The following is a 12350-nucleotide window of genomic DNA, read 5'->3' as shown; positions in this document are numbered from 1 at the left end:
GTTTTGGCAAGAACCAGTTAGTTACTTCTTGGAGGTTTTTTTGGTAGGGTTGGGGGGCTTTTTTGCACCACATATGACTGCACTGAGATAATAACTTTTCGTTATATTGGAATATTTGCCTATTTAAAATAGTGATATTTTATGCCATGACAGATTAATCAGATTTAAATACCCAAATCTTTATGGAAAATGCTCCGAGATGTGGGGATACAGATGCTGCCTATTCCACATATCTGAAAAATAATTGAAAGAGAAAAATCACAAAATGTTGAATATACACAGTGGTGGGATTTAACTCTGGCTTGAGTGAGGTTGTCAAGAGTTATGGTTAAAACTGTTGTCTGATGTAATAGACACACTGTCTGCTTCAATCTATGAGAACACTTGCAGCTGTTGAAGAAACAGACATCTTTGCCTCTTAGTCAAAAAATACATAAAATGAATAGACGGTGTGCAAAAGCAGGTGACAGAGCTGTGCGGTAATTGAGTTACGGAAGAAAGTGTGAGGACCTACTTTTTCATATTGATCACCTACTGTCACTGGATTGTGAAAGTGGATCGCATTTAATGGAAGTCGTTGAGAAAGGAGAAGAAAAAAACATACCTGTTTTTTTTTTTTTTTGTAGTCTAGTGGAAGCTGTATTCATGCAATTTAGAAAGATCCATTGAATCAATTTTCAGAGATGTACAGTACATACCAAAATGTATTAAGGGCTATGCCATCCTGCCTTTGTCTGCCTGCTTAACTCACTACAGATGTGAACAGATGCCATATATTATTTAAATGTGTAAATTGATACTTACAATTTATAGGATTTAGAAGTGGAAAGAACATGAATTATACAACGGGAAGCTTTCAGAGTGCTGCACAGTTTTCAGTGCTAAATGAAGATGCATAGTAACGTTAAAAACACATCAAAAGGAGTTGGTAGGTAGTTAGATAACAGCTGACTATTGCGCCTCTTCCTAACTCTAGGCAGTGAAGGTCTCACTGGATGGTAGGTAAAGCAAATGTGGGCTGAGCTGGAGGATCAGTGTGGTGTGTTTGTATGACTGTTTTCTGATGAAACAGGTTTGGGTAATCCGTGTACTGAAGCTACCCTCTAGTGTGACCATGGCTCTTTCAAATATGATTTGAACTGACCTTGACAAAGAGGTTCAAATATCAAATAAAATTGCCACAATAAATATATGGGTTTGTTGACAGGAAGGAGGCCAAATCATCCAGAGCCTTTTCTAAGACTGGTGAGACTAACGTATAAGTGCTCTAGCCAGCACAAAAGGTTTCCTACCAGAAACCCGATGCAGAAAAACTGGGCTTTTCTAGCTCCGGTGTTAAAAGAGTAACGTTGGTTTTTTTTTAACCATAAGTACAGGTGTTTTGAAATCTTACTGTAAAGTGAATATAGTGCAGTCTTGATATTTTTTAAGAAGGTTGAAATCAGAATGTGCCAATTTAGTAAAGTGAGCTTTCAAAATAGGCATGACGCGGAGCCTATTTTTTTGCTGAGCACTTCAAAAGCCATCAAAATAGCTGTACCTTCTGTCCTGAAAACTGTCAGGAACCTATAAATAAATATAAAATAATACAGGATCAGGAAAAAAAATGTGACGCCAGCAGTTAATGCTGTTGTTATTAATCGTTTTGTTTGTTGATTTTTTTCTTTTCACAGTGTATCCTATTCAGTGCATGTCTCTGAGGATTACCCAGGTACAGTGCAACATTCTTGTCCATGATACATGTATGCATGTTACCTCAATTTGCTATATTCAGCTAAGAATACCTGAAAGGGTGTTGATGACTTCCAGGTGCATCCTTGTGCTAATCATTTTTCATTAGTTGGATTATTTTCACAGTCATTTCTCCTTTTCAGGCGTCATTTATCAGCTGGGTTGGGGTGAGAAAACATGGTTACAAGTTTACAAAGGCTGGAGCTTGTGATGCTTTCCCTGTCTGCAACCAACAGTGATAGGAGTGAGAAAGCACTCAACTCCTCTTTGGCATGCTAGATAACACTTGATATTTCAAGAGGCTGAGTTGTCTGGAGCAAGGCCAGCAAAGCACTTCTGAGTTTGACCTTAATGAGACTACTCACGTTCTTCAGATTAAGCCTGCAGACTGTTCTCAGGGTCAGTTGGAGCCAAGGGTTTGTGTATGGATGTGTCTTTGGTAAGCTTGCAAACCTGTTCTCAACTGCTCAGTCCTCTCTCCTTTTCATACTCTGAGCTGAGTTTAAAATCATTTGTGTGGCCAATCTAGACAAAAGGAGAATTCATGAAAGACAGCCAGGCAAGAGCAAAACCTAGTTTTTCAGCTATCTTATTTACCTTCACAAAAAGACTGTATACATATTTCAGTTGGCACAGAGGCTAGCAGAAGCAGGAGAGGGAAGTGGGGATGACGGCAGACAGGCACTGTGTAAGTAAAGGTATGTGGTAGTACTGTTGGATTGAACTACATTGTGTATTTTGTGCCTGGGATTATTTAATAGTGTAAATCACATGAATGATAGGAAGCCCTCTGGCCTTTATCTTTATCCATAATATCTCTGTAATATCTCTACATGAATTATTTTTTGTTTCTTTTAGAATCTCTACAGAAAGGAGACTATGTTTGAAACACCAGAGTGCTTGAAGCGGATAGAGAAATAAGCATCAGCAGTGATGCTAAGTGCAATGGTTTATATGAAAGAATGCTAACATTCTTTATGAGAGATATTTTATTTACCAGTAAAAACTGGAAGGAAAACTGCTGCTGCTACTAATCTATTTAATATGTAGTAAGGGGAGAAACTGAGATTCATAAAATACACACTCATACCTGCAATAAGTTTATTTACTGATAACTCCATTGACCTGGCAATGAACAGAGGGACAAATAGTTGAAAGAAATTCTTCATCATACTTATTAACAGCTTGTTTTATTATAGATCACAAAACTTCATCTCTGTGCACCACTAACTAAATAGCAAGCTGGAGCACTGAACAAGCAGTTAGTCCCAAAGCACATGAGATCTCATCTCCTGCCAAACTGTTCTGTTTGACAGATCAGAAACTTCTCTTACAAATGTTGATTGCAGCATGAGTGGCTCTAAACCCTAATGAATATTCTCTGTGATCACCCCTGTATTTGAAAGCCAGATAGAATTTTACACTGTAGCTAAAGTGGAGGGGTGAGGAGTGGGGGAGGATGGAGGGGAGGCTAAACCAGCTGCATATGTTTATTGGTTAAAATTGAACCCTTCAGGGCTTTGGAAGACCTGATTCCATTCATATCTCAAGCTTTTGCAGGATGCATGTTTGCTTTGTGATGAAGTGGTGTTCGGTGTTCGGTGTTCAGTTTGTTAGGAATGATAATAACTCCTTGCCATTTTACAGCTTTGGTCATAAAATAGTTGTTTTGATCTGGTGAGAGAGTTTCTTTGTCTCCTCACTTTGTCTTAAATCTCTAACTGAATATTACTGCTGACTGGCTCTCTTCTCTGGTATGGATGTTACAGGATGTTTCAGGAACATGTCAGGCTGGAAGGCTGTCAAGCCTGGGAAGATCTGTGCTAATGTCCTCCTTGGCTGGAAGGTAGTTGATAGTTGATAGGTGGAAAGTAGTTGATGGAGTTCAGAGCAGCACATGCTCATCAAATTATATTTCTCACAGAATAAATCTATACAGATCATGGTTTAAGTCCATTAGTAATAGCTATACCAAAATTCTATCCTCTGGAGAGTAAGTGTGTCATACACAGTGGATCAAACTTGGAAATCCAGGAGAAAGCTGTTGGGATTGATCATTAGATAAATTGCTAATGTATGCAATAAATATATGAAAATAAAAGACATTAAGTTACTATACAAATGATGTTCATTCAGCCAAAAGTGATACCACCAGAAGTAAATTTTAGATACTGTAAGAAGAGTTTTGGGTAATGCATATAGCCTATCTTGCTGCATTGCTGTTATGTATGCAGCATCACAGCTTTGGCACTGATAACGATGTGTAGTTATTACTGAATTGCTCATAAAGCATCAAAAGATTATAAACAGTTGAACATTAAATCATACCTATGGGAACCATAATATGACATGACAACTTTCAGTAATGGAAGGTGTTTGGAAGTTTCATCGTTATGAGCGAAAAGTAAAAATATGCTCACAGAGGCACTCTGAAGAACTTAACAGGAATAATGTTGAGATAGTAACGTCTCAAAGTTATATCTACACTGCTGAAATTGTGAAAATATCACTGAAAATTTTAGAGGCAGGTAGTAACAGTTCCAGCAAAATAACTCTGTAACCATCTTCTCATAACACTGACACAACTGGGGAAAATAATGCGCCTAAGGAATAGTTACAGAATATAACGTCAATGAGTAGACTAAAGTCCCATTAATATGAGTGGATCATGACTCCTGCGAGAACCATTACAGCAGCAAGCATTTTGCTAATGAACATATGTTCAGACTGATACGTGTGGCTGCCATAAACCTGTAGAACTCCCATACTCTTATCCCAGTGATCTGTGGGTTGCACACGAGTCCTTTTCTTAGGCTTCATTAGACTGCAGCAGAGATGGAGAGAACCAGTCTGGCAGTTGGTTTGCTTCATCCCTTCACTAGGTCCAAACACATCCGCTTAAATGAGGAGGTGTTCTTGGGTGTAGTGTGTTAGAAACTGGATGTTGAATAAAGCAAACAAAAACCAGTATCTTAATTTCAAGTTTCATTAGACTGATGGAAGGAAAGAAAAAAAAACCCTAATCACTGCCAAATAGAAAAGGAAAACAAAAACTTGTCAGTGAGAAACATTATCCAGCTACCAAGAAAAAATGACAATGGACATAAAAATATTATTAGAATCTATAAAACCTATAATTGGGCAGCCCTTTTTTCCCATATATGAATATCTTGGTAATTGTCTATTCTGTAAAGCATGTATTGTTGTTTTTTTCTACTTTTTCATGTAGCAGTAAGTTCTAGGATATGGATTTTCTTTTGCCAATCCATATATATGGCATTAGGTGGGTTTAGAGTCAAATGGTGCCCTCTGTTATTCCGGATCATTAGACGCTATAGCAGTAAGTTACACTCCCAAACCCTAGGAAAGGAAGGGGCTTGTGTTGCATATACCCAGACCCATCCAGCACAGTGGGGCTGACACTGGCAGCAAGGTGGAGGGAGTATGCCAAACAGAGGCAAGGCAGGGGTTTGTGAGGCAGGGGAGATGCAGCTATCCTGGAGGCATAATTCACAGCCTGTCCTGCTGACAGGCAGAAGTGGGAGGAGTGATTGCTGGCAGAGGGCTGAAGTGTCCCCATTTCATTTGCGTGATGCTGTGGCTTTAAAAGACATCCCTGCGCCAAGCGCATAGCTGAGCAGACACAGACTGAGCTGCTGTAGCAGGCTGCTGTGCCCACTGGAGCACAGTGCTCTGGGAAAAGTGGTGTCAGCCTCCTGCAGCAATTGCCTGCATGCTATGTGTATATGTTGAGCCAAGCGCACATCACTCACATTACCTTGTGGCACAGCACAGGGGTGGAAGTAGGCGAAGGTTTTGGGATGGTGTCAGACTCAGCGAATGTGTGTGACTCCGCCAGGGAAAGCCCCAGGCTCCTATCCATGTGTGGCAGTGCTGCTGCTGGTCAGCAAAGGCAGCATGGCAGCATCAGGGCTTTGTCTTCATGCAGGATGCTGAGAACCTCTGTAATACAAAGGGTAATGTGTCTGAATGTATTGCTCAATTGACATTTCAACATTTCACTGGAATCTAAGTGAATCACTGTGGTCTAAGGCTTTAAGATTGCAGCCATATGCTTAAAATTACATGTGAGTTCACTCACTTTGCTGATATGGGACAGGAGTGTTTGGAATTATGATAGATCAAGCCCTTGTTTTACTTCTCTTATTTGCCTCTTTATCTATGATTATCTTAATTGTTAGTCTTTCTGCCTAGAGCATAAGTTTTGATTCAGCCCAGATCAGTAGAAAACAAAATACTATTACTTTCATAAGTAGTTCAGAATTCATGCAAAATTAGCTTCTGCAGATAAAAAGGAGCTTGCTGCTCCTTGTTTGTTGTTTCTAAACATTTGGTTGGAAAGCAAAACAAGAAACCAAACCAAAAGAAACCTGAACACACAGACTCCTCAGCATAATCCGTACCTTTTGTAAGACAATTTGGGATAGACTTTCCATATTCATATCCATACTTAATATTTTTGTGAAGTGGGACGAATTATTTTTTTTATATATTAATCAGGCACAAGAAAGGTTATCCGCTGATTAGAAGATACTTCAAACAACCTTTATGTGACTAGGCAAAATGAGGCACAGGCATTTTGCATAATGGGCTGTTAACACCCAGCTCTGAATGCAGCCTTAAGTCTGCACAGCAGATCTAGCGTCTAGTGTCAGACATAGCAAAAAGCGTAAAACATCAAATTCCAGGGGTTTGAGTTTATAAAATCTGAGTCTGAATCTTTCATCCTTTATCATTTTGGTTGGTTTTTTGTTTTTTTTCATTAGCAGCCTCAATAGGAAAATGAGAAAGATGATAGTGCTCGGCTTCACCAGCCATCTGGGTAGCGGTTCCTTATGGTTCAAGGGCGGGGCGGGAAGTGTGGGAACAGGTTGGCAGAACACAACCAGACTTCACCATGCACAGGTGTTTTTCTTTTGCAGATAACACTTATGTTTCCAGTTCTGATAACGACGAAGATGTGTTAGTTACAACAGAGCCAATTCCAGTAATTTTCCACCAAATCGCTACAGGTAATCTTATGTCCCAAGTGTTTTATTGAGTTTGTAATTTGTAAGGAAAGATAGGATGTTGCCTGCCCTTAAAGGGAGATATGTTAATGTGTGTAGTTACACAGTTTGCGATTTTCTCACATTCTTGGTGTAGTAGATTGTCCTATATTTCATAATAGAAAAAATTAAAATATTTCTTTTGGAGATCACCATGATTGTGTAGGCAGGATGTATTTTATTCTTTTAATGTCTTGCAGTATGTGCTAAAGCAATTCTCCTTGGATATAGTTAGAGGTGCTTAATACTTCCCAATTGTAAGTTTTCATGCTTGCTTGCTTAAAGCTTCACTAAATCTTCACGACTGGGGATGAAACAGTCTATAACTATCATTGTCTCTCATAAATTATTTCAGGAAATTTCGAACAAAATGGTCCAGCTGTTTCACTAAATTAGACTATAAAAAACAAATATATTTTTTCCAAAGATTTTGGGAACCTTTCGTTTGAAATTATCTCCATAGTTTTAAAAATTATTTGATACGTGAAAAGTTATGCTTCTCAGACATACAGGCAATATATAATCAATATTATGCATACTCCATAGAGACTTTTTAGATTCTAGCAGACAAATTCCCTGATGATTTCAGGCTGAGGAGAAACTGCAGAGAGCAGTCTTAATTCTGGCAGCTCTTGAGACAGGAACGCTTGACTTTGCAGTCTTTTTATTATTATTACAATGCTTTAGGGCTTTTAGGGCATAACACAAAATTACTTCGAATTCCACTGGAAAACCAGTATGATCTTCAGTCTCTAATCTCATTTTTACTGATGCAAATCAAGAATAATTTTACTAAAGTCAGTGCAGTGGCACCTAAACAAAAACTGTCCATTATAGTCAGAAGATAAATTTTACTCTCAAAATTTCTGTAACTTAAAAAGAAATAAAGCCTGTAATTTAAAATAGAATAAAAAACTATGTCTTGTGTAGAAGACGATATGATTTCATTTTGCTGGGGGAGTATGATTTTTCATTCTTTAATAAAGTATACAAAACTAGTAAATGACACTAAATTGTAAATCACATATTGGGAAAAACAAATCTCGTAGGTGGACCAGCTGAGTTTCATTTCACAGTTAAAAATATGAGAATTCTGAAATACAGGGGTTTCTATTTCACATTTTTCACAAATTTTCCTATTTTCCCTTTTTTCAAAAGAATTAAGAAAAACGAGCGATGTCAACTATTGCTTATCCATAAAATCAAAATTGCAGAGGGAGATTGGAGAGGTATGTATTTCTTGTATCGCATTTTGACAGAAGCTTTTTTTAAGAAACCATAGAAAATAATAAAGTATGAATGTTTACTATATCATGCCAAATGTGTGCACGTGCAAGCTCTACACATTTCACTTGTTAGAAGATGGAATAGTTCCCTGGGTTTCATACCTAGATTAACCAGTGAATCACTTAGTTGGGATAGGGATGCTCCCATCACGGTTTTCACATTTATTTCATTTTTTGTTCAACATTGGTATAGACCCCATCTGCCTTAAAAATACATCTCTTCTGGAGAAGTAGATCATGATTCCATTACCTTTTAATCTACTCTTTCACATAGCATCATATCACATTTATTAGCTCACTGCTTCTTTGCCTGCCCTACAGCAGCCTTACTCAAAGCTCTAGACCTCTGCATGACTCTATTCACCATAAGTAGTGTCTGGAGTATTCAGGCCTTCCAGTCATGGTTGTATTTTTGTTGTACCTCTGGTATGGGTCACTCACGTCTCACAGAGACATTACCTCAAGTACAGAGTGGCACTACAGTGAACTCTGCAGGGCTTGATAGTGTTACAGGCTCAAAGAAAGTACCACATAGGCTCCTACCCCAAGCAGGAATTGACCATTATATCAAGAATAAAGACTTCCCTCAGTAAGGCTGGTTGCTGAGTTTCTTGATGACTGCTTTTTAAGCATCTGTGATTGATCCTGGAAAGGGAAGATAAAGCACGGCCAGATACTCTGAAGTGTATGGTTGGGTTTTTTTGGTAGATGAGACCTGATTTGTTGTAAGATGCTGCACTGGAAGTACTTTGCTTCTACTGCCTTGTCATTGTATTCAGTACTTAGTAAACTAGAAAATTTCAAATACAGGAAGAATTTACCTATTTGGTTAAAAGCCTGAGATATATTTAGCTTCTATGTGTTAGAGTTTGAGCTTTTATTTTGTTTTAGGTGGACGTTGTACGAGGCACTTAAATATGAAATCACTGGGGGAAAAAAACTTTAAAAAAGTCTTTAACACTGACCGTTTCTATTGGCTAGAGGTTTGGTTAGGGTGGGATTAGTTTGTCACTGTTCTAATGTGAGAGTTTCATTTCTCTTGGGTTTGTGTTGAATTTTTGTTCTGTTGAGTTCTGTTTTGACACACACTTCGCCTTGAGCTAAGGTTCTTATAAACAAAGAAGACTAAAGTCGCTTCGTTTCTTTTCAAAGAAGTAGAAGCAGGTTGTTTTTTTTTATGCCTTGTCACAGAAAATTGCTGTGAAATTTGTTGAGATACAGTTTTTGTTCTATAAATGTGTACAGTGAATAGAGCTGGAATTTAGAAGCAAAGGTAGGGAAATAGGATTAGAAGGTCTGACCATAGAAATTGATGATAGGGTATATTTGACATTTATGACTATATGGGATTTAGAGGTAACTTTAATTCTTTGATTCATGCATCTGATTTCCATTTCATTATGGCAGTTCTGTGCAGAACATAAGTACAAAATAAACAGTGAGTATATCATGGTCATTTTGAAGCGAAGAATTATGACTTTAACAGGTGTTCTTTAGGGTATCCTTATCAGCATAGGGCCTAGAAATCCTACATGGATTGTGTGAAACAAGAACTAATATCTTCAAGCAATTATATGATTATAAGTAAAGGTTCCATTGGTGGGAAGCAGAATATAACACTTCAGCTCATGCTGAGATGCAGTCTGTACAAGGATCAGTTCTATTTACTTGAATGCAATTACCCACAGAGCAGCCTACTTAGAGTAGGTTTTGCGTGAGTAAGCATATTACTTATCCTTCATTTTCAAGGTCTCAGATCAGAAGTAGTCAGAAAATTAAGTATGAACTTCTCTGGCAACAGGCTGGAACTTCTGTTAAAAATAATAATTAAGCAGCAATCTGTCGTTTTTTCACAGAAAGGAATTTAAGAGATCCCATGCTTGGACTTGATTCGCTTAAACTCTTCAAATTGATTTACCATAATAAAGTAAATTAAAATTTTATTAGGTCACTGAAACACCATATTAAGTCCAGAACCTGTCTTGGTGGGTAAATTATGCTTTGTTTAGCAGAAGAACAGAGTGAAGTATGCCTACATAGTCTACTGAATTCCCCAGTTTCTTAAAATACCACGCTGTGTCTGTAGCCAGACAAATTAATATATGTCCAGCTTATTATCAGGGTATTTTCAGGTACCTAGTTGGTAGGTGCTTATTTTGCCTGATACTTCACTGTTCTTAACACAGACCTTTAGTACTTATCTGAAAAAATGGTGCTAGAAGATCTCTTAATAAACAGTACTATGAGCTTATTGGTAAAAACATAATTCCTTTAGTTATAATTAGAACTATAAATGCAAGATAAGCATATCACTTGTACCATTGTTAACTATCGTTTTCCATTAAGGAGTCACGGCACAACAGCACAGTTGAAGAAGACTCTGAAGGAGATAATGATTCTGAGGAGTTTTATTACGGTGGACAGGTAATGGGGGAAATTTTTGCACAAGTTTCAATAGATCAGTCTTTGAAAACTTCTGTTATTCATTCCATTGTAAATATATTATAATAATGAATTTCTTATGTTTATTCAACATCAAATAGAACGCCATGTGTACGTATACACAGTATCTCATAGCAGAAATATTGTATATGTTATACTGTATAATTATATCAAATTTAAAATTAGTTTCTTTACATTTGCAAAGCTCTAAGAATAGAAAACATGGGTAATCTTCAGAACATTTGAAAATAGAGGCCAGTTGCCTTACTTCCAGGAAACAGTCACTCTTTAAAGCTTATCCTGTTATTGATACAAATGTGAAGTCAGATTGGATCCAAGTCTTTTTCCTTCTGGAGGAATGCCATTTTGTAAAGTCAAAGCCACTGCAATTTAATGATGAAAATGGTTATTACAAAACAATTTTGATATAGACAATAGTCCATTCTTTTTCTGAGATGAACAGTTAAATTTACCTTGAAAAATGATACGTATTTTCAGATGAATACACTGCACTGTGCCTTCCCTTCTTGTTCCCTCAGCAGAATCAGTTATTATTACCTCTTCTTATGTATTGGGAAATAAGATCTCTTAATCTCTTTTCCTTTTACAGTGTCAGCAGAGCACTTCATGCTGCTAGTCTCTTTATTCAGATTTTTCTAATATTTTTAGTCTAACTGTTGCCCCAAAGGGTTCATTCCTCGCTTATGTTATTAGAACTGTATATTTCAATGAACATTTTCATGAATTATGGTTGCTGTTTATGGAAGTTGTTACTGCCTCAGCCTTGTGGCTGAAGCCATCCGTGCCCTGGGTGCAGAGCCAAGGCAGCAGGAGCATGCCAGCCATGCCAGCCGGTTGGGTCGGTGCAGAAAGCGTGGGATGCTGATGAGCAGGACATCAGCGAGCCTCATCTCTTGCAGAGCCAACAGCGTGGTGGGGTTTCAACACGAAATATATGTTGAGTTGCTTTATTCTAACAAAAAAAAACCAACAAACTTACACACCCCTAAAAGGCTGTTAAAAGTGAAACTGGAACTAAAAGACTGTATTTTCAGTGTCAGAAATAACTGGCATTGGGTATTGACTCATGGTTGTTTTAGAAATGACTGCAGGAATTGGTTCCTTTTAGCTGCTGACTCCGGCAGCCCCACAGAGCACAGGGGAGGACCGTGTGCACATGCTTCAGTGCAAACAGCAATGTCTTATCTGAGAGAAAAAAAAAATGTTCTGATTTTCCCCTGTAGTGATGAGTTGTGTGTACTGGCTCAATTTTTCAACTATGGCAGAAAGGGCGGTAACCTCAAGGTGAAGGAAAAGGCAACAAACGGTGCTTATTTCTTAAACCAGCACTAATGCATTTGGTAAAGGATGCCTTCCAGAGCCCAAATGAATGAATAAATATTAACTCTGAGATACAAACACAGACAGCAGTACATAATTTTGCAAGGTGTAAAAGAGCTGTGTAATAGGCAATACTGATTAGAATTTAGTTTCCTTATATTTGAAATATAAGCTACATTATATTGCATTGTCATTTACTTAAGGAAATTCGTTTAACTGAAGGAATTACAAATGGCAAAAACTCCCCAGTTAGATCACCAGTAAAAATAAAATATCAGATGACTGTGAATGTCTTGAGTAAAGAATATCCAAAAAGCAAAACAAGGAGAACAAACAAAAAGACATTACCGAAAGTATATTTAACGAGAGAGGAAAAGGGAAATTTTGAATTTAAAATTTCATGGTCAAAACAACAAAATTCTAAGGAAGACCTGTAGAATTAAAGAAAATATTGAGGACTCAGAAAATAAATAGGAAATCT

At 37.6% G+C, this 12350-nt stretch overlaps 1 protein-coding gene across 2 annotated transcripts in view; it reads left to right on the top strand.

The window, feature by feature from the left end:
* Positions 1 to 12350, top strand: part of PARP8 (poly(ADP-ribose) polymerase family member 8) — a 106308-nt gene that overhangs the window by 47963 nt on the left and 45995 nt on the right. The window contains exons 4-7 of one of the 2 annotated variants that reach the window (XM_062604318.1): positions 1674 to 1711; positions 6675 to 6764; positions 7959 to 8029; positions 10433 to 10510. In XM_062604318.1, the coding sequence (XP_062460302.1) occupies positions 1674 to 1711; positions 6675 to 6764; positions 7959 to 8029; positions 10433 to 10510 (277 nt within the window). The remainder of the gene's footprint in view (positions 1 to 1673; positions 1712 to 6674; positions 6765 to 7958; positions 8030 to 10432; positions 10511 to 12350) is intronic. The other variant, XM_062604319.1, reaches the window with a different exon arrangement.

This window comes from Pezoporus occidentalis, unplaced genomic scaffold (genome assembly GCF_034315485.1).
Source record: "Pezoporus occidentalis ecotype Australia unplaced genomic scaffold, CSIRO_AGI_Poc_V1 ctg85, whole genome shotgun sequence".
Lineage (NCBI taxonomy): Eukaryota > Metazoa > Chordata > Aves > Psittaciformes > Psittacidae > Pezoporus > Pezoporus occidentalis.
This window is presented reverse-complemented; position numbering and strand designations above follow the sequence as displayed.